Genomic DNA, 26,584 nt, shown 5'->3' with positions numbered 1-26,584 from the left:
GAAGAGCGCGCCTGCGCACTCGCTTCCCTACGGCCGCATCCTACTTCGGCCGTAGGGTGGCGCTGGGCTCAAGCTTCCCGATAGCGCGGTCCTCCTGGCCGGCTTTGGGTCGCTCTAGCCGCCTTTCTCGCCTGCTCTGGCGGGAGGCGGGCGCGCTCGCGGGGGTCCCTCCAAGATGGCGGCACAGAGGAGGAGCCTGCTACAGAATGTGAGGAACCCACTCGCTCTTCGGGATGGGGGTTGGGAGCCCGGGGGGACCTGTCGGGTGCAAGCGCGGCTCCTTCTCCGCCTTTGGTCGCCTCCCCGTCCCTGGCAGGGTGTGGCCGCCGCCCTCCCCTTTCCCGGGCCGGCCCCCCCCTCATTCCCGACCCCGGGTGCGTGCGGCCCCGCAAGGCCCGCGCGTGCGCGTTGCCGGCCGGGCCGTCGGGGGCTCGGATTCGCGGTCCAGCGGCCGCGAGCGTCAAGGGCGCGTGGAGGGTAGGAGCGTTCTGGAGCCTGCAGGGACAGTGGCGCGCGGCCGCCGAGAGAGCCGGGGTAGCGAGCCTACCCCGGGCCCTGGGCGGGTCGTGCGATAATAATCATCGTAGCAGCAGCAGCAGCCAGTTGTGTATCGCTTACTGTATCCCAGGCTTTGTGCCAATAGCTTTATATTTCTAAGTTTAATTTTTCATAACAGCCCCGTGAGACAAGTACTGTAATTCTCCCTGTTTTACAGATGAGGAAACTGAGGCACAGAGAGGTGGTCATTTGCCAAAGGCCACACAGCTGGTAAGTGGCAGAGGCAGGATTAAAATCAGGGATTCTGATTCCAGAAACCCTCTTAACCTCTAGGCTATACGGAGGGAATGACTGGGTTCTGGTCCTGGCTGTAACTCACTGTGCTTCCATCAGTCTCAGTTTCCTTATCCATTAGGTAAGAGCAGGCAGTGGGAGGATTGTCGTGAGGCTCCCCCCTCCCACCTGCCCCCAGTCTGGACCCTCATGGGATTGTCACTGGTGTCTTCCGGCACCTGCATCCTTTTGACACACATATACATAGATGCACATGCGTGTTGGCACCATGGACCGAGGGCAGGTTGCTTGTCCCCTGGGTCCTCCTCAGACATGGCAGTCTGTTGTACTTGGTCTGTGGACTTGTCTGCCTCCTGTACTGGAAAGTGAACTTGAAGAGAGGGGAACACTGAATAGTGTTACCAGCACCTCCCATCACTAGGTGCTGGGCATTCAATAAATTGTTTATAAAATAATGAGTAAAGCATTTGAGGCCAGGTCCAGTGCTCAGCCCTGACTTTACAGAAATGCAGCACATCTTGGCCCTACTGCCCTAAGGGGTCTTGAAGCATTGGAACCAGCGGGTAAGGGTGGCCTTCACTGCTGTAATCTAATGAGAGGCTTTGTGTAGACTCCCTTTGAAATTGCTCCTCCAGGACGGCGATTCCCAGCTTTTCCCAGTGGGGAATGCTCTCTTCCCCTCCACACCTGTGGCTGTCCCTTTATTTTACTACTGCCTGGCAGTTTGGCCTTATCCTTTTTTTTTTTTTTTTTGCGGTACGTGGGCCTCTCACTGTTGTGGCCTCTTCCATTGCGGAGCACAGGCTCCGGACGCACAGGCCCAGCGGCCATGGCTCACGGGCCCAGCCACTCCACGGCATGTGGGATCTTCCCGGACCGGGGCACGAACCCGTGTCCCCTGCATCGGCAGGCGGACTCCCAACCACTGCGCCACCAGGGAAGCCCTGGCCTTATCCTTGAGTAGGTTAGGTAGGCCTGGCCTTCTGCTTTGTAGGAGGGCAGGGCCCCTATGTAAATGTCCCCAGTGTAGTAAATAGTCCAGAAATACTGGGTGGATTGTGGCAGATGCTGGTGCGGTTAACTGTCATAGGCTGACGTGGCTTGCCGAGGAGAGTGGCTACCAGCTTCCCTCCCTTATCGGTGTGATGGAGCCCAGGGGACTCGGGTTAGACAGAGGCGAGCTTTGCTAGCTCCAGAACGTGTGCAGTCTTTTAAAGTTGGCTGGTTAGCTTTAAGCACATAGCACTGTGATGAAAGGCAAAGGGATGATAGGGATGTCCACACCAGACCCCTCCCACGCTAATGACAATCAAGACATCTCTGCTCACAGGGTATCCAAGGGTCCACACGGTGTGCTGGGCTTGGCCTGCCCTCCACTGTCCTGAGTCCGGTGAGAGTAGCTCAGACACCGTCATACAGCAGGTGGCTATGAGATCTGCTGGTCTGTAGTTACTGGGCCTGGGGGTACGAAGATAAATAAGGCAGGTGTCCACCCCCACTGCATTTGCAGTCCTGCATGGGAGAAGGAGCCTGTATCACTAATGTGATGTGTAAGGCACTCTAGTGTCAATGTGTTGAGGGGATGCAGATGGCCTAATTTGACCAGGTCAGTGGAGGCTTGCAGGAGGGGCTGGGGATCTGCTGTCATGGTGCTGGGAGGGAGTGCCAGGGACAAGATGGCAGAGCGCTTCGTGGAATGTCATCCTGAGGAGTTTCACCTTTGCTCCCCTGGTAGTGTAGTACCTTAAAAGGTCTTTTGAAGAAAAGATGAGCTTTTGAAGTAGCTTCAAAAGAACTTGGGCCCTTCACAGCCTGATAAAACAGCTCACGGGTCCTGTATGGCCTTGGGCAAGTCACTAACATCCCTAAACCTTGATTTTTCAGTTAACATCCCTGAACCTTGGTTTCCGCACCCGAGAGGACTCCCAGGAGTGTTGTTAGTATTAAATGAACATGTTACACTCCTGGCCTGGTGTGGTTACCTCCAGCCATGAAGCTCCACCTTCAGTCCTGATGTGAATGAAGGCCTACGGTTCATTCCCTTAAACGTCACTGAGTAGTCAGTATGTGGCAGGCACTGTGTAGTGCAGGGGACCCTGCCCTCGTGAAGCTTATGTTCTAGTGAGTGAGATAGGAAACAGAAAGAAGTACAGATTATATATGATATAATAATAGCCAGAATATAACATAGGGGTGCTGCGAGGAAGAATAGGCCGGATTCACAGACAGCGGGGTGAAGGGCCTGTTTTAGACAGAGTGGTCGGGGAAGACAGTTGAACGTTTGATGAGATGAGGTGGGCGATGTGGGAGGGAGTATTCCTGTGTGAGGGAACAGGGGTGCAAGACTCCCCTATTAGGGGAGCGTCAGGTTGGAGTGGAGTACGTTGGAGTAGTAGAAGCCGAGGTCCGAGGGAGCCTTGTGGATCCTGATGTGAGCTTTGGATTCTGTGCTAAGTGTGATGTGAAACTCTAGGGTGGGTTTGAGTAGGGGCGTGAAGTGATCTGATTCGTGGCTGGAGAAAGAGCCTTCTGTCGAGAGGCAGGCGTTTGAGCGGCGAGAGTGGAAGCTTGGGACCTGCTGCGTGGTGCTCCCCGTTGCCCAGGTGTGAGACGACAGAGGCTCGGTCAGAGTGATGGAAGAGGGGTGGTGAGAAGGACCCAGTTCTGGCTGTGTTTGGGGGGAAGAGCTGATACGGTTTGCTGACGGATCAAGTGTGAGGCGTGTGACAGAGGAAGAAAAGTCGAGAAGGACTACAGGGTTTCGGTTGGAACAACAGTGGTGCTGTTTACTGAGGTGGGGAGCCCTGGAGGAGGCGTGCCCTGGGGGCAGGGAGAATCAAGAGTTTAATTTTGCCTAAACTACTATTTACTTAATTATTTAAAAAGTCAACTTGAAATCAAATTTTTCCTGAGCAATTATATCTGTGAAATCACAGGTCCTAGCCATATATTTTTCTTCTAATGTATGTTAAAATAAACACATAGCCTTAAAATAAAAACATCCTTTAGACCATCACCTACAACTGTCTCATATGCCGTCAGAATGTGGTCCAGCTGCCCCAGCACACGGTAAGCTCCACAATTATTAGTAGCCCCTTTAAAATGTATTAGTGCTATATTTGTGATGAAAACATAGAGAACCTTTGATGGAAACCCTAGTGAAAGAGTTGGGGGCCAGGAGTGGGGTCGGTCCCAGAGAAGCAAGGAAGGAAAAGGGGGTCATTCTGAAAGATAGAGATGGCAGGAGGCATCGGGGTGTTTTAGGCTTTTTGGAGAGAAAGAACTGCTGCCCCCACCCAGAGTCATCTTGCTGAGGGCATGATTCTCCCTTTCTGCGCTTCCTTTTTGCTTCTAAGGAATCCGGGTGCTTCCGCCACAAAAACACTCGGCCTTTTCATACTATAATTTGATATTCAGGCTGTGGCCCGAACTTGGAATCATGCTTTTGTCTATTTCTGCTGCCCAGGAGTTTGAGATGAGTCTCTGGGGACTTTTATGGACTACTTTTTTTAAAAAATTAATTAATTAATTTTATTTTTGGCTGTGTTGGGTCTTCGTTGCTGTGCTCAGGCTTTCTCTAGTTGCGGTGAGTGGGGGTTACTCTTCGTCGCGGTGCGCGGGCTTCTCATTGCGGTGCCTTGTTTTGTTGCGGAGCACGGGCTCTAGGTGTGTGGGCTTCAGTAGTTGTGGCTCGCGGGCTCTAGAGCACAGGCTCAGTAGTTGTGGCGCACGGGCTTAGTTGCTCCGCGGCATGTGGGATCTTCCCAGGCCGGGGCTCGAACCTTTGTCCCCTGCATTGGTGCAACCACTGCGCCACCAGGGAAGCCCTTATGGACTATTTTTATGTGACATGGTCACATGTACATGAGGTGCTAATGCTGAAATATATGTGTGCAAGGTGTGACCCCCTTAATGGGTTAAATACAATTGAATAACTAGAGAAATTTATACCAAAATATGAATTTTGGAATCTCCCTCAGAAAATCAAGTTAAAATTAGGCTTTTCGAAACAGATTCTTTCTTGGTGAGAAATGAGCTTGTAACCCATCAGAGAGTTAAGTGAGCCATACTCACTGTTGTATGTGTTTATGAGGCTCTAAGCCTGAGACTCCCCTTTCTCAGCTTCTCACAACTCATGTTCAGGCGCTAAGCACCGCTTGCTGCTGGTGCTGTGGGCCTGGCATTTGCGGGCGTGGGAGAAAGTGTGCATCAGTGCGTGCAGGGGTGGAGGGGTGGGTGGTTTGTGTGAGTAGAAAATACATGACCTTTCCGAAAACTGTTCAGAAACGTGGAGGAAGGAAGCAAGAGTGTTGGCAGTCTGGTGGGTTTTAATAGAATCAGCAGTGAATGCTTGGTATGGATAATCCCCGATGGCGGTGGGCAGAAGGGGGAGAATACAATTGAAGCTTAGCCGGCCACAGCAGGGTGAGAATGATTTGAGGGCCACTGCTGAAATCAGGGAGGACCAGATACTCTCCCACTCCCACACGGGTAGCACCTCCTGGAATTCTCTGGCAGCTTGTTACTGAATGTTTGAGCTGCTGTGGGGACTGCACTCTATGCAGGGCCGTCGCTGAAGGAGCACTCATGAGTATCTGAGAAATTGCCCATATGTCATTGGGTCTAAGACACTATGGATTATAAGGGCACATCATTATTTTATATACTACTAAGAAAGAAAGTGCCCTGCTAATTAACTTGTAACACACTAACTTCAGCGATATTAAAAATGTTGAAAATACATGTCTTTGAATCGGTGAAATAAAGTAGCCAATTAACAATACCAGGCTATAACCTGAGAGTTGCCACAAGTTGCCAAATAGTTAATAGCCAGTGAGTAGGTACCCAGAATGCACGGTGAGGCCACGGGATGCATTTCTCAGGGAAGGGGCCCCATGGCCTTGGGCAGTATTTTCCCAGAACCTGGAACACATTCAGTGAGGTGGTTAGGTGTATGCCGATGTAAAACGCATCCTTACGTGTGGAGGTTATTTGCTCTTTAGTTCTCTTTGAAGCTTTCTGATGATATCAGGAGATAAACTTGGTTTGGTCCTAGTACGTATGTAACACCTTTCTGATTCTTGCTAATCTCCCTTTATTTCAACAGAGAGAACAGGGCTTCAGCTCAGAGTGCAGCGGCCCATGACTTAAGCTAGAATTTAATAACCTTGTTTTGTTTTCCTTTTTTATTACCATCAAGATTTGGCAGGTAATAATGGTTTTCCACTTATAATACTGAAGAGTTTATATTCAAAATGAAGTCATTTTAATAAAAGAAAAAATGGCAGATTAAAGAAAAAACATGAAATGGATAATTTGTTGAAGATGGTGAGTGGATGGTTGAGGTTTGGGAAACACGGGCCTCTGGCACCAGTGGGATTTGAGCCGGGCTTTTGTGGGTGGATAGGACTTGGAAAGACAGAAAGGGGGAGGCTCTGCCTTACCGTAGATACTATTTAATATGCTCTTTGGGTAATTTTTTTCTTATTTCTTCTTTCTTTATTTAAATAGCAAGGCAAGTTGGCTAGAAACTCATTGTTTAAAGAATGTCAGTGTGAAATAGGAGAACTTCACTCAGCAAGGTTCATATATAAATAGTTGGTTTGTTTTAAAGTATGTGCTTGTTTCTGTGACTGTACCTCTAGGGCCAGTAGCCTCTTTATTTGAGGTTCCAAAAATACATATGGCTTTTCAAGTATCATAAACCTTTGGCGGAGGTGTTACTTCCCTTCTGTGTTTGGTGCAGACACCTCCTGTCAGAAGCGGGTTAGCTTCCCACGCTTTTTCTTCTGGTCACAGTTTTTTAGAAGTCATTTGGAACACTCTGTAGCAGGCCTTATCTGTACAAGATAGATGGCTGAGTGAGATTGTTAATCTGTCAAAGGGTGAGGTTCAAAACTATGTCAACAGGCTGGATGGCTGAGATGAAAGCATTAAGATATAATCCAACCGATATAAATTTAAGTTTAAAAAACTCCTCTATAGGAGTGTAGTTTTGGGGAACTGACTCAAGAGGACTTCAGAGGAAAAAGGCTTTGTTATTCTAGTTGACAGTAAGTAGAGGCTAGATGCCCATCTTTTCTTTAAGTATATGAAGGCTGTTGATTTTTTGTGTTGATTTTGTATCCTGCCATCTTACTGATTTATTTCATTTGAGTTAGTTTTATTATTTATTCTTTAGGGTTTCCAAATACCATCACATCAACTGCAAATAGAGATGACTGTACGTCTTTTCCAAGTCGTATGCTCTCCTTCTTTTCTCTTGTCTAATTGCATGTGCTAACACCTCCAGTTCATTATTAAGTAATGGAGATTATAGGTATCCTTGCTTTGTTCCTGATCCTAATGCGAATGCCTTTTGTGTTTACCCACTAAGTAAGATGCTGGTATTAGGACTGACTGAAGTATATATATAATGGTACATTAAGAAAATATCCATCAGTGACTGTTTCCTTAAGTGTTTTTATCAGAAATGGACAAACACTGCCCTTAAGCCCTGGAGTACTTACCCACTGACCTAAACACTGATTGCCAATTACTAAAACAATGCATTTCCAAAATATTACTAGCTCAACATTATGAAAATCCAATTTCAGAAAAAGCACTTAACACTGTAGAAGTATCCAGACACTAAGCATAAATACTTTCTGAAGAATGAGGTGCTTGTTAAGTAGGTTGACCACTGTCAGACACACAGTCTTTCTGGTTTGGGGAGCTTGCTGCGCTCATGTCAGCTGGGCATGGCTGCAGCAGCCAGCGTGGCATCAGCCCGCTCCTGAGAGCAGCTTTGTGAGTTCCCATCGTGAAGTGCTTTTACATGAATTGTTCCTCTGCCACGACACGCTGACGTGGCAAGTTCCTCAGTCATCCATTTGAGTTTGTATCCTTCCTTGTGAAAGACTAATGTACTAGTCTTTTTCATAGTGTATTTCTCAATGCCGAGTGGGCCCATAAGTTGCTTGGGTAATATTTTTTTTTTCTGGAAAGTATGAATTTATTGGAAAGATTTAAGTCCCTGGAAGCCTGTCTCTGTCCCTTGTGGGAGTTAGATAATGGCAGAGGAAGCACTGTGATTGCAGCATCGATGACAGGTTTTGCATCGTGGGTGACACATTCATATTGTTCATCTCATATTAGAGGACGAGTTCAATCCATCTTAATCTCAGTTTTAATCACAGACAGGATTCTAGAAAGTATAAATGTCTTCTCCTCCCATGCTTTAAAACAGCTGGGACATTTTGGGGTGCCGAATACTGGCTTCTTGGCCCATCTTTTCAGTACAGGGGACACTCCTAGTTGGGGAGATGCTTTTGTGCCTCTGCCTTATCTTATGCTTAATTTCTTCCCAGTTGGAGGCAGGAGGCAGACCCTAGAAAAAGGGAGTTTTTTGGGAAATTTACTTGCGAGGTTGCCTGAGACCTTTGTGAGGTCCTTGGTGATGGAGGTATATTAATCAATCTAAGACATAGGGAATGATTGGCAATATCTGTTCCTTGAAATATAATTCCTTGGCAATGAACTCCTTTCTGTGGCCTAAAAGGCCTTACACTGTCCTTACTTGGGCACACACGTGCGTGCATGTGTGTGAACGCAGGAGCAAGCCACTTTCCCCGCTGCTCACTACAGAGGCCACGCCAGCCTCACACTTCCTTAAACCTAAGTCATTCTATTTTCTACCTCAGGGTCTTTGCATCTGCTTGGAAGGCTCTTTCCCCACTTTCTGAAATGGCCACTGCTCCATAGTCATTCAGGTCTGTCTCAGAGGTCACCTCCCCAGAGAGGCTTCTTCTGACCACCTCATCTGAAAGAGCCCTCCCCACCACTGTGTGTCCCCCTACCCTGATGTATTTTCTCCGTAGCACATTTCCTTGTCTAAAAGTGCCTTGTTTATTTATCGTATTACATGTTTGAAGTCTCTCTCCCTAGAAAGGAAGTTTCAAGCCAGGACCCTCGGTTGTTTTCTCCACTGTGTCCACAGCACCTGGAGTAATGCCAGCCTGTTGTAAATGTTCAGTAAACATTTGTTGAATGAATATATGTATTAATCAAATATACTCTCATTGCATAATGTCATATGTGAATTCCAAAGACTGAAGTTCACACTTATGTTAAGAGAGACATTTTTGTTGCTTTAAAGTGAGACAGGTCAGGATTAAAACTAGAAACAATTTTGTGTTACTGTGAAGCAGTTATTGTCTTGTTTTGTTTTATTTCCCTGTAGCTTGACCTGAAAGAGTTAAATGCTCAGCATCATCGGGAGCTGAGCAGAATTTCAGCTCTTGTTGCCGTTCCTTTTCCGTTAGTAGATTTTAGTCATATGTTCTGTTGTCAAAGACTGCTCGTAGGCATTGGCAGCTTTTTAGCCCTTGTGGTGAAGTTGTGTGAATTTTTAAAGTCCCATAAAGAAGACACAAGGACTTTTAAAGACATACCGTTTGATGAATTGCAAGATTCAATATAGTGAAGATGTCACATCTCAGATTGATCTATAGATTTGAAACAATTCCAATCAAAATCCCAGCAGGATTTTCTTGTAAATACAAGCTGATTCTAAAATTTATATGGAAAGGTAAAGGAACTAGAATAGCCAAAACAGTTTTGAAAAAGAATAAAGTTAGAGGCATCACACCAACTGACGTTATAATGTAGATTTTAAATACAGATTAATAAAGCTATGGTCATCAAGAGCTTTGAGTTGGTGGAAGGATAGACACATAGATCAAAAAAGGTAATTAAATGGAGAAAGGATAGCCTTTTTTTCTTTTTTTTAAAGTAACCAGAAGTATTTAAAATACTTTTTTTTTTTTTAATTTATTTTTGGCTGCGTTGGGTCTTTGTTGCGGCACACAGGCTTTCTCTAGTTGCGGCGACTGGGGGGGCTGCTCTTCATTGCGGTGCACGGGCTTCTCACTTTGGTGGCTTCTCTTGTTGCGGAGCACAGGCTGTAGGTGCACGGCCTTCAGTAGTTGTGGCGCATGGACTCTAGAGCACAGGCTCAGTAGTTGTGGCACACGGGCCTAGGTGCTCTGCGGCACGTGGGATCTTCCCAGACCAGGGCTTGAACCTGTGTACCCTGCATTGGCAGGCGGATTCTTAACCACAGCACCACCAGGGAAATCCAGAGAAAGGATGGTCTTTTCAACAAATAGTATTGGAAAAATTGGACATCCATTTGCCAAAAAAAAAAAAAAAAAATTTACCTAAATCTCCTGCCTTATATAGAAATTAACTCAAAATGGATCACAGGTCTAAATGTAAATCTATAACACTTTTATTTTTTATTTATTTATTTTAAAATTTATTTATTTGGCTGTGCCGGGTCTTAGTTGTGGCATGAGGGATCCTTTAGTTGAGGCATGCAGGCTCTTAGTTGCAGCGTGCATGTGGGATCTAATTTCCTGACCAGGGATCGATCCTGGGCCCCCTGCATTGAGAGCGTGGAGTCTTAACCACTGGACCACCAGGGAAGTCCCTATAACACTTTTAGAAGAAAACAGAAGATATCTTGACCTGGGACTGGGCAAAGAGTTCTTATAGATGACATCAAAAGCATGAACCATGAAAGAAAAAAAATGATTAAATGGATTTCATCAGGGTCCACAACTATTGAGCTCCCGTGCCTCAGTGAGAGAGCCCGCGTGCTGCAAACTACAGAGCCCACGTGCTCTGGAGCCCGTGTGCCACAACTAGAGAGAAGCCTGAGCACTGCAACGTAGAGACAGCTCACAGTAACGAAAGATCCCACATGCCTTAAAGATCCTGTGTGCTGCAACTAAGACCCGACACAGCCAAAAAAGTAAAGAAAATGAATAAATATTTTTTAAAAAAGGATTTCATCACAAGTAAAAACTTTTGCTTTACAAAAGACACTCACTGGTAAGTGAATGAAATAGCAGGTAGAGACTGGGAAAAATATTTGCAAATCACATATGCAAGAAAAGACTTTTATCCAAAATATATGAAGGACTCTCAAAATTCAGTAGTTAAGAAAACAAACAACACAATTAAAACATAGGTATGAGACTTTGTAAAGAGACACTTCACCAAAGAAGATATGTGAATGGCAAATAGGCACATGAAAAGATGCTCAACATCATTATTAGCTATTAGGGAAATGCAAATTAAAGCTGTGATGAGATATCATTATACACTTCTTAGAATGTCTTAAAAAAAAAATACTATGTGATGAGAATGCGGAGCAGCAAGAACGGTCGTGCGTTACCTGCGGGAGGCAAGTGGCGCGCCGCTCTGCAAAGCAGTTTGGCAGCTTCGTATGAAGTTAAACAGCAGTCTCACTCCTAGGTGTTTACCCTAGAGATATGAAAAGTTATGTTCACACAGAAACCTGCCCATGAGTGTTTATAACAGCTCTCTTCAGAATTGCCAGAAACTGGAAACAGCCCAGATGCCCTTAAGGGGATGAATGGATAAACTATACTATGTCCATGTGACGGAATACTGCTCTACAATAAAAAGGGACCAACTGCTGATGCACGCACCAGCTTGGATGAATCTCAAAGGCGTAATGCTGAGTGAGAGAAGCCAGTCTCGAAAGGTTATGTACTTAAAGACATAGAGTACAGTGGTGGTTGCCAGGGGCTGGAGGGAAGGGAGAATGGGGAGCTTTTGTTTACTGGGTATAGAGTTTCAGTTTTACAAGATGAAAAGAGTTACGGGGATGGATGGTGGTGATGGCTGCACAGCATTGTGAATATATTTAATACCAGGAAAATGTACACTTAAAGATGGCTTGAAAAATGGTTAAGATGATAAAGTTTATGTTATACGTGTTAACCACAATAAAAAGAGGAAGAAAAAAGTTCTGCATTGCATAATTTGATTTATGGCATTCTGGAAAAGACTGTAGAGTGATGGGGCACAGGTCACTGGTTGCCAGGAGTTAGGGGAGGGTGTGGCTTCAAAGGGGCAGCATGAGGGCGTGTTTGGGGAAGATGGGCTGTTCTGTATCTTTATTGTGGCGGTAGTTACATAAATCTCTACGAGTGTTAAAACTCATAGTCATAGATCTGGGGCTTCCCTGGTGGCGCCGTGGTTGAGAGTCTGCCTGCCGATGCAGGGGACACAGGTTCGTGCCCCGGTCCGGGAGGATCCCACATGCCGCGGAGCGGCTGGGCCTGTGAGCCATGGCCGCTGAGCCTGCGCGTCTGGAGCCTGTGCTTCGCAACGGAAGAGGCCACAACAGTGAGAGGCCCGCGTACCGGAAAAAAAAAACAAAAAACAAAAAAACAAACTCATAGACCTGCCCACCAGAAAGGCAATTTTACTATATGCTAATTTAAAAATAAAAACAAACTCCCACACCCTGCTGAAGTTGCTCCAGGGTGCAAAGCACAAAACTAAAGCGCTGGAATAAATGCAGCATAAAAGCAATTGAAATGAAAAAATAAATAAAAAAGCTATGAAGTCACTCCCTGTCAGTATGTAAATAAGCAAAAGATGAAATTTGCCACGAAAGCTAACCACAGGCTTTTTACATATCTGATTGCAAAAGCCTGTTGAAGTAGTTTTCACATCCTTTTTTGAAGTCTGTTACTGCTAACTTGTAAGAAGTTGTGCACAGTATTCGTGCTTTTTAAATTTTCAATAAAGCTTTCAATCCAAATTTTACTCTCCTTGCAGTTGAACTTTGATTTTCCCAGTTTTAGTTTGCTCTAGTTCAGCTTGGTGGGCACGGGAATGCCTTTGTGAACCAGGCAGGGCTCTCAAGTGGGGGCTGGGTGTAGGGGAGGCTTTCAGTGAGAGTTAGTGGATCCCACCTACGCCTTGTGTCAGGGTCGATTCTGGGGCTTAGAAAGTGCAGGTGCTCAGAGTGCCCCCCCAAGGAGATTTAGGAAATTCAGAGTCTGTGTTTGGGCTGCCTCCTAGACAGCTCTGTGTATATGTGCGTGTGTTTGTGTTTAAAGCTCTGTCGTGGTTATACTGAACAGCCTGCTTTGAGATCCATGGGGTAGAATGGGAGTCAGACACAGGCAAGAGTGGGGGGCCAAATGTAGTAGGGATACACAAGAGGGCTGGCAGCCAAGCCTGGGGAGGGGCGTCCTGAAGGAAGTCTTCCTGGAGGCGGTGACTCCCGAGCCAGAGTCCCGAAGGACATGGAGAATTATTAGACAAGGACAAGGAGGATGTTCCACGCAGAGGGAAGGAGCGGGATGTGGACAGGGTACTGCAAGCATTTGGTACTAGTGGAGAAGCATATGGCAGGGGGGCAGATGGGAGAGGACACCAGGGTGGAGTGGGGACCAGGGCGTGGAGACCCCAGTGCCAGGAAGAGTGACTGAGGCTGAGCTTCTAAGTCAGTTTCTCTAGGTGTGGATCTGTGTTGCTTGAATCAGTCCCCTGGGAGGAGCTGTCTACACTGCATATATCCTGAGCCCCGCCAGGATCAGACATTCTGTGGGCGGGGCCTGGAAATCTGCGGTTTTAACCAGTGCCCAAGGGATTGGAGTCAGAGCCATTGCAGTGCAAGGTGGGGACCACCAAAGAGTTTTTATACGAGGAATTTGCTTCACTTATGTGTGTGTGTTTCACTCATGCTCCACAGCGTAGCGCACTCCTGGAGATCCCTGCTGAGCCTTGCATATGGGAACTCTAGTCTTTTTCAGGTTTCCCGGGGAAGTTTGTGGATTAGCCCTAAACCACGCAAACCCTTCTGCAAGTGTTTGTTCATACACGCATCATTGTTTTCCAGGAGGAAGTGGAACCCTCTGGGTGGGGCTCCGGGCCTGCTAGGTTTTTGTTGGGGAAGAAAAAGCAGATGAGGTGGGATCTGCCCTGGGTGAGAAGGTAACGCACTTGGTTTCCTGGTGTCCTTCCCAGGAGCAGCAACCAAGCTGGACGGATGACCTGCCGCTCTGCCACCTCTCTGGAGTTGGCTCAGCCTCCAACCGCAGCTACTCTGCCGATGGCAAGGGCTCTGAGAGCCACCCACCAGAGGACAACTGGCTCAAGTTCAGGTGAGGGTGCTGGCAGCGCTCTCCTGGGCACCAGAAGTAGGTTTGCAAGCAAGAGAAAGCAGTTTTGCAGCTGTTTTCCGTGGGGCTTCCTAGTGCGATATGGCCCACGGGAGGTGGTGTCTGCTGCTGTCCCTTCCACATCTAGACCTCAGACCAGCTGAAGGCCTGCTACCGGGGGCAGGGGTATCCTAGAAAGTCACAGCCAGAGTGCAATGATAATCAAAGTGGGGGACCCACGTGGGCACCTGAAGCCACAGCTGCTGTGTCTTTTGTCTCCCCAATGCCTTTCCTTTCTCCCCCTAACTCTGGAGCTGGCATCACTTCTGTGAGCCCCTGGTCTCAGGCCACCTCCTGCCCTCTCCCTCTGTCAGGAGTGAGAACAACTGCTTCCTGTACGGGGTCTTCAACGGCTACGATGGCAACCGGGTAACCAACTTCGTGGCCCAGCGGCTGTCTGCGGAGCTCCTGCTGGGCCAGCTCAGCGCCGAGCACACTGAGGCCGACGTGCGGCGGGTCCTGCTGCAGGTACTGGGGCTCGGGCTGGCTGGCCGCGGCTGAGTTCCCTGGGCCTCGGCCCTGCGACAGCAGAGCGTGCGGTTAGCCCGGGGCTGGTCTGAAGACCCCGCTGGCTCCTTGTCTCTGCAGAAAAACCAGCTCTGGGAGCCTCTCCCAGCGGCAGGGGCACCCCGCTTCCCAGGTGCAGGGCCGGGCAGCCAGCAGCAGTCCTTCCCCACGCCTGGCAGGGTCGGCTCTGGACGAGGTGCTCCTGGGGAAGGGGATTCTGGACGTCACCTTGGACGTGGGGCATGGTGGCGGCTGCTGAGCCCTGGTGGAGACAAGGTCGTTGAGGGCGGCCCTCTCCCCCCGCGTGGCTCAGGCACTCAGGCACTGGGGGCTCCCCAGGCCTCCTCGCTCCCGCTGGGCTTGTGCTGGTTTTGCCACTTCTGCGTTTCTGCTCGCTGCTGTTCTGGAGTTTGTCCTCCTGGCATCGCCTTTTGGAAGCAAGTCCAGGGGCACTTAGTCTTAGATGAGAAGTGTGGATTCCTCTTCCTCGAAAACAGCGTTCCCAGCCATTTTCCTGCCTTGGCACCTGCGGGCCCGCGCGCCGGCCATGGCCTTAGGGCCCAGTGCCAGTGAGTCTCAGCTGGCGCCCTTGGGAAAGGCGGCAGCGTGAGCTGTGTTGAGGGGCCTTCAGGATGTGGCAGTGACACTAGCTGTCACTGACCTAGACTTAGTCTGAGCCGGGCGCTGGGTGCTCAGGGCGGACACCCTCAGTCACTGTCAGAACAGCACTTCCTCTGAGGAGGCTGCGCTGCCTGGCCGGCAGGTGCCAAGCTGGCCGTCACCCTCAGGCAGCCTGACTCTGAGCCTGTGCTCCCCACCTCTCTGCCGCGTCCCGCCTCTCTGGTCGCTCTGCACTGCCACCTGGAAGGCACCAGCCCCATGGGGCCATCTTCATCAGACCTTGTTCTGCGGGAGCAGCAGTGCCTGGTGGTGTGCTGTGCGAAGCCCCATCACATGGTAACCTGCAGTTGATGCAACTTGTTGCCGTTAATAGCATTTCAGCCTCAGATGACAGTGGTGTTTGAACTGGCCTTTGCCGCCTTGTCCTCTGCCTCCAGGCCTTCGATGTGGTGGAGAGGAGCTTCCTAGAGTCCATCGATGACGCGTTGGCAGAGAAGGCGAGCCTCCAGTCCCAGCTGCCTGAGGTAACGTCCCCAGCCTGTGCCCCACGAGCAGCAGATCAAGGTCCAGCTTTGCTAGGAGCAAGGACTCATCTGCCATGTCCCTCCCAGGCCATTGATACAACTGGGCCAGAGCGGCAGGCGTTAGGGGACAGTTTCTGATGGGATGCAGGTGGCAACGGGTCTGCCCTCCTAGGGCCCTCCTTGGCTGGCTACGAGCAGCCATACTCTGCGACTCCACTTGGGGTGGGCATAGGGTGTGCGAGAAGCTCCTTCCAGGTCGGTCCTCGGCCCGAATCTGTCCAGGCCTCGTCACCTGCCTGCTCACGTCATGCGCAGGTACCTTCAGGGCCGATGGGACGAGTTAGGTCACGCCTGGCTCTCCTGAAAGAAGCCTGCCCTGGGGCTGCAGCCAGCTTCCTTCCCGGCCGGGCCTCAGATGCTCTGTGTTTAAGGGAGGGGAGGTTGGTGAGATGCTCTCCAAGGCCCTGGCCTGCTCTGACCGCCGGTGATGGCTTCTAGGGCGCCCCTCAGCACCAGCTGCCCCCTCAGTATCAGAAGATCCTCGAAAGACTCAAGACGTTGGAGAAGGAGATTTCGGGAGGAGCCATGGCCGTGGTGGCGGTCCTTCTCAACAACAGGCTCTATGTCGCCAATGTCGGTGAGCCACCTGCCTGTCCCAAGGCGGGAGAGCAGGGGAGAAGGTCAGCCTCGGGATCCGTGTGTCCTTTGGGCGGTCTGCTTCCCAGACACGGAAGACCTCCACCTCGAGCGTCCTGAGACCACTAAGTGTTTCCCGTTAACTCCATAGGACGTCTCAGTCCCAGGCCGGGGCATTTGAAGTCCCTGCTGAGAGGCTGGTGTCCCGGCTTGAGTCCCCCCTGTGCCCCTAACTGGCTTGTGGCCTTGGGGAGTTGTGTCCCCTCTCTGGGCTACCTCAGTGGCTTCCTTGTCTAGAAGAAGTTGCCCGGCTGTGGAAGACCCACTTGGCATGAAGGGCGGCAAGATGGGCTGGCTGTGGGCTGGAGGGTGAGAGGTCACAGGGACGTTTGGATTTGTAGGTGAAGGGCCATGTTCGGCCTGAGAAGGCGGTGCCCTCAGGGTGCAGTTTACTGCAGGGGCTCTGGAGAGACCCCACTGATATGGTCCCTCTTCTCTTCCTCCTTTCCTTAAGATTTCGTTACGGAAAAAATTCAAAACTGTAATAAACAGCAGAGTGAAGAGCATTTAATGAACTGCTGTGTGCCCATCCCCCAGCCCCAGCATCCTCCCCCGGCCAGCCTCACTCATCTACAGCCCTCTGTCCCCGCGTTGTTGTTAAGCAAACCCAGACGCTGTGTCGTGCTATCTGTAAATACTGCAGCGTGGCTCCTTAGAGAAAAGGTCTCGTTAAAACCCTAATCATAATTGTCCTCGGATGTCACTGGAAAAGTTTAACCTAATTCCTTAATATTATCAGCTCTCCCTGACTGGTGACTGGCTCCAGTGGTCTGAGCCTATTTTCTTTGCTCATTTCAAGGATTTCCATGTGTGAGATGCTTGCCTTTTCTCTCTTTTCTCAACGTGTCCCGTTCTTCGCTGCGCTCTCAGTCTTTGCTCAGCTGCTCGAATTCTTCTGCAGGTACGAACCGTGCGCTTTTATGCAAATCCACGGGGGATGGTCTTCAGGTGACACAGTTGAACGTGGACCACACCACGGAGAATGAGGATGAGCTCTTCCGGCTCTCACAGCTGGGTGAGTGGGGGGGCGGGGCCTGGTGGCTCACCCTGTGCCTTCTGTTGGTCATGTAGAGAAAGGCATGAAGTGGACGGGCTGTGACCTTGAGCTTGGGACTAGCCTGCCTGGGGTTGAATCCCAGCTCTTCCACTTACTAGTTGGTGATTTTGGAACTTACTCAAGTTTTCTGTGCCTCAGTTTCCCCTTCTGTGTAATGAGGATAATAGTAACACTTAACCTCAGGGTGTTGTGAGGATTGAAAGAGTTATTCCATGTGAAATGCTTCCAGGAGTCTCTGGTATGCACTGTTATTGGTGGAGGCTGAGAGGCCAAAGAAGTCCTGGGGCTCCAGCTGCCGCCATGGCCACCGCCTGCCTTCCCTGTGAGCCCAGGCTGCAGAGGGGGCTGAGCCGGGCGGTGCTGGATCTGCTGTCCTGTAGGGGAGGACTCTGAGCCACGGGTGTTCTGATGGGGATGGGGGCTGAGGACACTGGGGGACTTTGGGCTAACTGCCCTCCAAGGTGCCAGCTATGATTCTACTTCCTGTTCAGTGCCTTGTTTTTGTGGATATGTCTGTATCCCCTTCTTTTGGTTCTTCTTGATGAACAAACTCTGAGGTTGTCGTGTTGTTCTTCCTCTGGTAGGTTTGGATGCAGGAAAGATCAAGCAAGTGGGCGTCATCTGTGGGCAGGAGAGCACCAGGCGCATTGGGGACTACAAGGTCAAATACGGCTACACTGACATCGACCTACTCAGGTGAGTGGCCGGCCCAGCTGCCCCCATTTGTAAGACCAGAGGCCTGGGGCAGATGCAGATTGTAGGCTCTAGGGACAAAAGGTACAGTTGAGGTAGTTTGGAGCCCAAGGAGATGCTTTCATTCTCCCAGAGAGGTTGGTGTGGGGCAGGCCCTGGACCCAGCAGGCAGCAGGCCAGGAGTTGGGGTCCTGTAGAGCTAGGCTGGCAAGGGGTTAGGTGGGGAGCTGGGCCAAAGCCAAGGGCAGCAACCAATGCCATAGGGCCTGGCAGGAGAGGCCAGAGTTGGCATGAGCTGCCTGGTGTGGATAGAGACAGACCGAAGGCCTGTTGGTCGGTATTGTCATGACTGGGGCCAGGGCGGGGCTGCCAGATGGGTTGTCCCTTCTGGATGCCACCCACTGCTCATAGCAAACAGACGATGATAATAACGTGAGCCTTCATCCAAGCCCATGCGCAGTTTTTTACATCCATTCTCTTATTCAGTCCTCAGGCCCTATGAAGTGGGTGCTTTTATTGCCCCAGAGGTATTTTCATATGAGGAAACTGACACATACACACACTAGGTAGCCTGCCTGGTCTCAGGGCTAATAGTGGGCTTAGGCAAGACTTGAAGCCAGGCAGGCTGAATTCAGAGCTTGTGTCCTGAACTACGGCGGCCCTGTATGCGACAACATTGTGTGTGTTTGTGTGTGTGTGTGTGTGTGTGTGAGATGCCCACCTTGTGTCTTAGAAAACATGTGTTACAGCTCCTTACCCTCACAAGGTTTAAATAATTACGTTTGGAACCTTTTGTCTCTAATTTGTCGGGTTCTGTTTGCTTTATGGAAAGGTCCATCTGTGGTTTAAAACAATTCAAACAGTGCCCAGGATATGCAGTGAAAAGTGAATCTTCCTCCCACCCCAAGCCCAGACTCCTTCCTCAGAAGCTGCTAGTTTCTGAGGTATCCTGCCCTGGAGTTTCTGTGTACGTGCGCGTGTGTGTGCGCGCCGCATGCACTGTGCATGGCGCGTGCTTGTTGGGGGTGGGGAGGGAGCAAGTTGCTTTTTCAAAACACCCACAAATGCTAGCATTCCGCGCCCAGTGTTGTGCACCTCACTTTTTTCAGTATAGGCACCCACTCCTTCATTCCTGCACACCTACAATTCAGGCTGGCAGCATTCTTGGTAACAGTTGCTAGGATTCCAGTGTGTAGCTGTCAGCACTCACCTAACCCGCCCCTACTGATGGACCGACCTTCAGGATGTTGCCAGACTCACTCTTTCAAATCCTGTTGCCGGGAACATCTTCTTATCGTTGCCCTGTGTGCATGTGTGCATGTTGGAGCTTCCCGACATTGACCAGCTCTGATGGTGCATCAGTTCATAGTCCCTCTGCAGCTAGAGTGTATGTGGGGCCTGGGTCAGCTTGGAGGAGCCCAAGAGGAGTGGGCTTTTAAAAGAGAACCCATCCCTCTGGCTGTCCCACCCTCCCCCTGCCACCCCCCAGCTCTGTGGACAGGAAATGCGGAGTGGGACCAGGATTGGGCATTTGACCTTGGCCGTTGTGACCCCAGCCTCGCCCTGGCTTTCCTGGCCCTCTGAGCTTTATTTTAAGAGCTGCCCTCAGAAGACAGGTCTGTTTTTCTGGTTTTCTCTCTCCTCTCTTTCTTTTCCTCTTGTCAGATGTGTGTTTTATTTTACATTCTGGATATAGATTCTTCTCACCAGAATAAATGTCCCCAGGGGGCCATTCCAAGCACAGCTGTGCCCTCTGCTCTCTTCCCACAGCGCTGCCAAGTCCAAGCCCATCATCGCAGAGCCTGAAATCCACGGTGCACAGCCCCTGGATGGGGTGACTGGCTTCCTGGTGCTGATGTCTGAGGGGCTGTACAAGGCCCTGGAGGCAGCCCACGGGCCTGGGCAGGCCAACCAGGTGAGCTGGGCCCGAGCAGAGCATGGCTGGCCAGCCTGCAGGGTGGCATGCTCCCCAGAGCTCTGATTCTCACATGCTCTCACCAGACATCTTCTCTGGGTTCAAAGTTGGGGGAAGAAAAAGCCCAGAGTTCCAAGAACACCCATCCTACCCAAAAGCTTTGCTCATCTGGGCTTGAAGCAGTGCCAGTCCCCAGGGTCCTGAGCAAAGCCTAAGGGAAGAGGGTGAGGGAAATGAATTTCCACAGGCACACGTGGCTCTGGAGACTGGGAAGGGCTCGGGTGGGCCGCGGAGGAAAGCCCAGCAGGGACGCGGCCTGGTACATAGAGCGCCGGCCCAGGGGTCCTGCGGCCCGCCCAGGTCCCGCTCCACTGCCTCCGTCGCTTCCCTCTTTGAGCTGCAGGTGATATACAGTTCATTCCTTGTTTCTGAGATGGGGATGATGACTTCTGCCTTTGTGGGGTCGTGATGAAGGCTGGGCGTGGTAGACATAGGTTCTCAGCCAGGGGGAGCTGCTGCTTTTTCCTACACCTTGGGATGCACGTGTCAGACAGTCGTCAGTAAAGCGGGACTTGGAGGCAGTCACACTGAGGATGACCTTGAAGGGAAGCTGCCTTTACCTGACCTGGGCTTGCTGGGTCAGTCAGAGAAGTTCAGCTTGTGTTTCTCCTTCCATCTGTGATTCTGGTGAGAAGGTAACCTTTTCTGCTCTGTCCTAATTAAAAATAATGAGGGCAAGTCTTAGGCGCCTCACTGTCTCCTAATACCTGTGTTCAAGGTTTTTCATCCATTTTATCTCATTCCTTCCAGTAGCCTTATAACATGGTAGGGGCAGGGGCTCCCTGCCATGTCAAGCTAGGGAACTTGGGGCTCGCAGAGTTCAGGGTCTTGCCTGAGGTGACAAAGCTGGTCAGTGCTGGAGCTGAGCCCCCCGGACCGGGCCCAGGTCATTTCCCGTTACCTGCCCCTGCCCTCCTACCTCCAAGAGACTGCAGCCAGCCATCACGTAGAGGATTTTGTGTTTATATTTTTTATCTTACCATAAATGTGATCTTTTTTTCCTTTCTTTGCTCTTCGTGATAAGACTATCCAGTGGCTTCTACTGGGTTCTAGAATACACGGGACAGTGGACTTCTCTGAGGGCAGGGACCCTCTCTTCATCCTGACATAACTCCTACAATAAGTTTGTTCCAGGAAAGAAAGCTGACAGTTTGTACTGAGCTTGAAGTGCCCTCACGTCCATTATGTTGTTTAATCCTCACTGCAACGCAGTGAGGTGGATATTATCCCCCATTTCTTTGGTGTGTGGAAGCCAAAAATCAGAGAAATCACAAGGTCACACCTTTTCTAATGAGAAAGTTCCAAAAGAATTATCCTGAATACCTTGAGAAGCTCAGGTTGCAGGCTTGGCCGGTGGGGACGTCCACTTGCTTGGCTGGTGACCCCTAAGTGTCCTGATTCGGCTGTGAAGGTGTGGCCTACACTCCCTGGGCCCCCTCGTTCCTCACCAGGTTTGTGCTCCCGTCGCCCCCAGGAGATCGCCGCAATGATCGACACGGAGTTCGCCAAGCAGACGTCCCTGGATGCAGTGGCCCAGGCCGTGGTGGACCGGGTGAAGCGCATCCACAGTGACACCTTCGCCAGTGGCGGGGAGCGTGCCAAGTTCTGCCCAAGGCACGAGGACATGACCCTGCTGGTGCGGAACTTTGGGTACCCCCTGGGAGAGATGAGCCAGGCCGCACCCACCCCAGCCCCAGGTATGTGTGCCGCAAGCCCGTGCCCGAGGCCGTCTGCGGCTGGGGTCGGGGCAGAGCGGCGAGGCCACGGCCTTGCTGCCTGGGGCGGAGTGGAGTCGGGAGGCCTGGCTTTGAGCAGTTCCAGGCCGGGCCCTGACTTTAAAGCTGTCTGAGCTGTGCTTATTTTTCCCCTTTTGTCTGTGAAATGAGGACAGTACCACCTGCCCTGGCCTCCTTTGAAAGACCTGAGTGCACGGGAAGCACTTCGCAGCACCGCGGGCCACATCGCGGGCCACATCGCGGGGACAGCGGCAGCTGCGGGCTCAGTGCCTGCTGTGCGCCAGCCACCTCGCCCGCATATTTCCTTTCGTCCTCGTTAACAACCCTTTTACAGAAAGGAAACTGAGACCCTAGAAGGAAGGGACCTAGCCGAGGTTGGGCATGTCAGAGGTGAGGGAGAGACGCTTTACTCTCCACCTTTTTAATTCTAAATCATGTTGCCCAGGAGGAATTACTCTTTTGTTCTCCCTCCCAGTGCTGCTTTAGTGTCAAGACCATCAGTTCCTGGGGCTGCATTTCTTTTTCTTTTTTTCAAACACGCAAGCCCTAGCACTCAAGCATCAGATGGATTTGTTCTCCCACGGACACCGGCGGACACCGGGGTTACTGGAGTTTCTCTAGCTTGTTATTGCAGCCGTATTTTTGTTGGGCCAACCTCAACTAGGAGCATACTTAGCCCTTGGGTTAAAGCACCGTGGGAAGCCAGGCAGTAACCCTTTCGTTGAGGCAGCTCAGCACTTCTCTTCCTGCTTTGAGCACTAGCAGTGCTTGGCTGCTGAGCGGAGGCCCCTGCCTGGCCCGGAGGAGTCTCTGCCACGGGTACTCCTTCGCTGCCCTAAGGGGCAGAGGGTCAAGCTAGGGGATCCGAGCCGGGCCACCGCCTACCTTCTCAGGCCCTGGAGCGGCCCTGTTGCTGCCACCCCAGGGTCCCCCCGAGCCACACCCTGTAGCCCACCACTCTCTTCCTCCCACAGCTGCAGGAGGACGCGTGTACCCCGTATCAGTGCCTTACTCAAGCGCCCAGAGCACCAGCAAAACCAGCGTGACCCTGTCCCTCGTCATGCCCTCCCAGGGCCAGCTAGTCAACGGGGCCCACAGCGCCTCCACCCTGGACGAAGCCACTCCCACCCTCACCAAGTAAGCGGCCACCCCCAGCCCCAACCATCTCAGGCCTGCTTCCTGGGCACAGCCCTGGGTCCCTGGACAGGAGTGGCCGTAGGGCCACGTCCTGTGCCTGAGGAACCTTGGATGAGACGCCCTGAGATGTGCTGGGGTCTTGTTCCTCTCAAATCCCCCAGTTCCATCCCTGGGGAGGCCTCCGTAGCCTCCCAGGCGGGACTGCAGGTTCCAGCAGCTCCTCGAAGCCGGAAGGGAGGGGGTGGAGACAGGCAGCTCATGCTGACAGCCTGCTGCTCGTTTCTTCTTGCAGGTGCCATGTATTCGTTTTCATTTAATGGGAAGGTTGTCCTCTTGTTCTTTTCTCTTCTCCCGTCTTGGAGTGTGTGATTTGGGGGGCCTCCCCCATGGTATCTGTGCTTGTGGGACATTGTTTGGCCTGTGCCGGCTTATGAGAGCCAGTGCTCTCTGACTGAAGCGTCCGATTTTAGCTTTGAAGCGAGTTCTCTAGTTTCAGGCTGGGGGAGGGGTGGAGGCAGCAGGGGGTCTGGAGCCTGGGGGTGTGGTGGGCGGGCCCCCTCCTCACTCCTGGCAGACCTGCCTGACAGGTCGGGTGTCTGCCTCGCCCCCTCCACGTCTGGGGAATGTACCCCCACCTGCCACACCAGGGGGCTGGGCTCTGGTTTCCACATTCCAGCCCTGCACAGAATAATAGAGGTGCCCCACCCGGCCCACTCAGGATCTGGCCGGTTGGAAGGGCCACCGGGAAGGTTTCCCTGTGCCTCGCAGGGGCCTTTCCTGCTCCCTGCCCCCAGGCTGCTGCCGCCACCCCTGTGGGCTGGAGGGGCCTGCCGGGCAGCTGAGGGATGGGCATCCTAAGCATTGTACGGTGGCCTCCCCACCCCTGCAGGGCTGCTCAGAGGAGCCACCAGCTGTGTCCACAAAGGCAGGGCGTGTAGCAGCCATCCCAGACCAGGCAGGAGAACCAGCCATTCTTCTGTGCCTCCAGCTCCCTGGGCCCCTCCACCCTGCGTCAGCGCTTAGTTGCCCCCACCCCCACCCCGCTGCCGGGCTGGCCCAGCTCTGAGTGCTGGGAGTGTGCAGGACAGTGGGTTAGCAGGTAATTCCCAGATGTTACGGGCTGTGTGGCAGAGGGTGGGTGCCCGGGGAGCTCTAGGAACATGGGGGGCCCGTCCCCACCCAGCTTGCGAGAGAAACGAGGAGGAGGGAGTAGGGAGGTTTTCCGGGAGAAGAGCCCTGGCCTGCCTGTGACCAGTGGGGTTTGGTCTGGGATGGATTTGGAGAGGTGGAGTGGATGGCGCCCAGCTCGGCGCCGCTCCGCGGGTGGCAAGTTCTGCATCCTACGCAGTAGCCGCTAGCCACGCGGATTATTGAGCACTGAAGTGAGGGTTCCATTTTATTTCATTCTAGTTAATTTAAAGAGCTGCATGTGGTTAGAGCTTCAAAAATACATTTGACTTTTCCTCTGCCCCGAAGGACATCTGGCCGGCTGGCCCTCGTGGTTGCCTTTGTGGCCTGTGCCCTGAGGGGCTGGCCAGACGCCACGGCCCATCACTGATTTGCCCCTGTTGTGCTCCCAGCCAGAGCCCGACCCTGACCCTGCAGTCCACCAACACGCACACCCAGAGCAGCAGCTCCAGCTCTGACGGGGGCCTTTTCCGCTCCCGGCCCGCCCACTCGCTCCCGCCCGGCGAGGATGGCCGCGTCGAGCCTTACGTGGACTTTGCGGAGTTCTACCGCCTCTGGAGCGTGGACCATGGCGAGCAGAGTGTGGTGATGGCGCCGTAGCCCAGCCGCGGAGTGCAGCCCGAGCAGGACCTTGCCTGGGGACGGGGCCCAGCTCCGGCAGGACGGGCCTTTTCCTGCCATTTGCCTGTGCCCCAGGGGCCAGCAGGGCCTGGTACTCAGCCTGCATCGTACTCTCACTCCACAGCCTGTGGTGCTGTAGAGAATGTTCTCTCAGTGCACCAACGCAGACCGGACCCCTTGCCACGGCGGCAGCACAGGGGCCGGAGGCTCAGTCCCCCGGCAGCCTCAGCCACGACTATGGCTGTTTCTCAGAACAAGGGGCACAAGGGCGGCAGCCCACAAGCCCCGCGAGTGGCAGCCACTGCTTTCCCAAGGCCACCCCCTTCCCGACACCATCTCCCCTGGAGGAGCCTGTGGCCACTGCTAGCACCCCCTCGCCCCTGGGGGGTGGTTCTCGCCTTCTCCAGCCGGCCTCCAGAGTGGAACCCCAGTTGGCGTCTGCACCTTCGAGGCCTGCACCCGTCCCTGGGCCCCGTCCCTAGGCCTCTTTGGGCTCAGGGGCACTGGGATGGCTGCAGAGAGGGCAGTCAGGTGGAAAGGAACCGGAGAGAACTGGTCCAAGAGGAGCACTGGTCCTGGAGCCCACCAGAGTGGGCAGGCTGGGCAGGGCTGGCTCCCCAGGGCCGGGTGAAGAGGGGAGGTGTGCCCGGCCTGAGTGGGGGCAGGGGCCGCCCTTGTCAGGCCCCTCCGGGAGTGGCGAGGCCCTGAATCGGGGTGAGCCAGTTCTGCTCTGCTTTTCCCCGCTGGAGCTGGGGAGGGCCCCAGGGTGGGAGCTGCTAAGACTGCAGTCTTAACCACTGACTGTGAGTCTCTGCCAGCTCTACGGTAACAGACAGGTCTTAGGCCAGGCCTCGGGGCTCACTGGAAACAGAGAACAGTGGAGAATGGTTCCAAAAGGTCCTGGAGACCTGCTGCTCTGGGTGGTCGAGGGCTTTGGAGACGTGCACTGTTTTTACAGACACTTAGGGTCGGGATCAGGCCAGCCCAGGCCCTCAGTGAGACCATTTCATGCATGTTCTCTGCGTTCAGTGGGGAAGGGGTACCACCAGGGCTGTCAGCTGGAATTGCCCTTCCTATTTTCAGAGGAGGAAGCAGGCTCAGGAGACTCACACCTTGTCCAAGTCACGCAGTCAGTGGTGGAGCAGAACTCAAACTTTCTTGTCAGTCTCTGAGGCCCCCCTGGGTTCTTGCCAACACCCCCCCACCTGGTGCCCAGCCTCCTGCCCCATGATGCCCCAGACACAGCTCACCAGGGACTGGCTGCTGTGCACGGCCTCCAGTGTGCTTGGACTCTGAAAAGTCGAAGGCCAGTTCCAAGGTCCCATGTGGTCCAGGAACATGTTTTCCTGTGGCAGGGCAGGGCCCATTGTGCCGGTTTCCGAGGGGAGCCGCGGCATGAGCAGAGGAAAAGCGGATCTCGGCAGAGGGCCCTGACCCCCCTCCACTACGAAGCCATCTCGGTTGTGCAGGTGAGCAGATTCAAAATCAGTCACAGAGGCTTGGGCACAAAGGGATCCTCTTCCGAGAACGTCTCTCTATGCTGTTTGGTCTCTAGAGATAGAATCACTTTTTTACGGCAGTAAAGAGATAACAAAGGGTGGTATAATGTGTCATGCTGTTAATAGTCTTCAGGTGTCTCGTGTAGCTCGCGGCAGCCCTGGGAGGTGGCCGTCGCCTCCTGCCCTGCTCAGCATCTGGAAGCACCAGCTCACCAGGCCTGGGAGTGGCAGAGCCGGGATGCGAACCCGGCCTCCGGACCGGACCGGTGCTGCCACCTCACAGCCTGAGGGGAGGGCGCTGGGTTGCTCAGCATCCCCCGAGGTCCCTGCACACCTGGAGAGGGTGACAGTCCTCCCCTGCTGTGCGCCAGCTCCTCCTCTTCCTGAAGGCAAGGCCGGTTCTCGGCGTGTGAGTGTGGTGTGGCTGGCAGGGCTGCGGGTCACCAGGACCCAGTCCTCGCACTCCCGCTCCGCACTGGTCAGTAGACCTTGAGAAGGTTCCTCGGC

The 26,584-nt window shown here is 52.5% G+C and overlaps 1 protein-coding gene across 4 annotated transcripts; it reads left to right on the top strand.

Moving 5' to 3' along the window:
• The first annotated feature begins 136 nt into the window (after positions 1-136).
• On the top strand, positions 137-26,186 carry TAB1 (TGF-beta activated kinase 1 (MAP3K7) binding protein 1). 4 transcript variants are annotated; one of them, XM_060166550.1, is made up of 11 exons: positions 137-208; positions 13,630-13,766; positions 14,138-14,291; positions 15,389-15,475; positions 15,974-16,112; positions 17,073-17,186; positions 17,813-17,924; positions 19,692-19,836; positions 21,371-21,593; positions 22,607-22,769; positions 24,350-26,186. In XM_060166550.1, the coding sequence occupies exons 1-11, from the start codon at positions 176-178 to the stop codon at positions 24,555-24,557; spliced, it is 1,515 nt and encodes a 504-aa protein (XP_060022533.1). In that variant the 5' UTR covers positions 137-175; the 3' UTR covers positions 24,558-26,186. The 4 variants fall into 4 exon arrangements, with proteins under 4 accessions (XP_060022533.1, XP_060022536.1, XP_060022535.1 ...); XM_060166553.1 differs by having other exon boundaries at positions 24,354-24,503; XM_060166552.1 differs by having other exon boundaries at positions 24,246-24,493.
• Positions 26,187-26,584: the final 398 nt, after the last annotated feature.

This window comes from Lagenorhynchus albirostris, chromosome 11 (genome assembly GCF_949774975.1).
Source record: "Lagenorhynchus albirostris chromosome 11, mLagAlb1.1, whole genome shotgun sequence".
In the NCBI taxonomy this organism is placed as follows: domain Eukaryota; kingdom Metazoa; phylum Chordata; class Mammalia; order Artiodactyla; family Delphinidae; genus Lagenorhynchus; species Lagenorhynchus albirostris.
The sequence above is the reverse complement of the archived record's forward strand: the minus strand, read 5'-3'. Positions and strand labels throughout refer to the sequence as shown.

Excerpts from the sequence above, each read along its gene's own strand:
- TAB1 (XM_060166550.1), top strand. The coding sequence starts at position 176 with ATGGCGGCACAGAGGAGGAGCCTGCTACAGAAT. Across the intron at positions 14,292-15,388 it reads TGCGGCGGGTCCTGCTGCAG|GCCTTCGATGTGGTGGAGAG; the intron begins GTACTGGGGCTC and ends CTCTGCCTCCAG. Across the intron at positions 17,925-19,691 it reads ACTGACATCGACCTACTCAG|CGCTGCCAAGTCCAAGCCCA; the intron begins GTGAGTGGCCGG and ends CTCTTCCCACAG.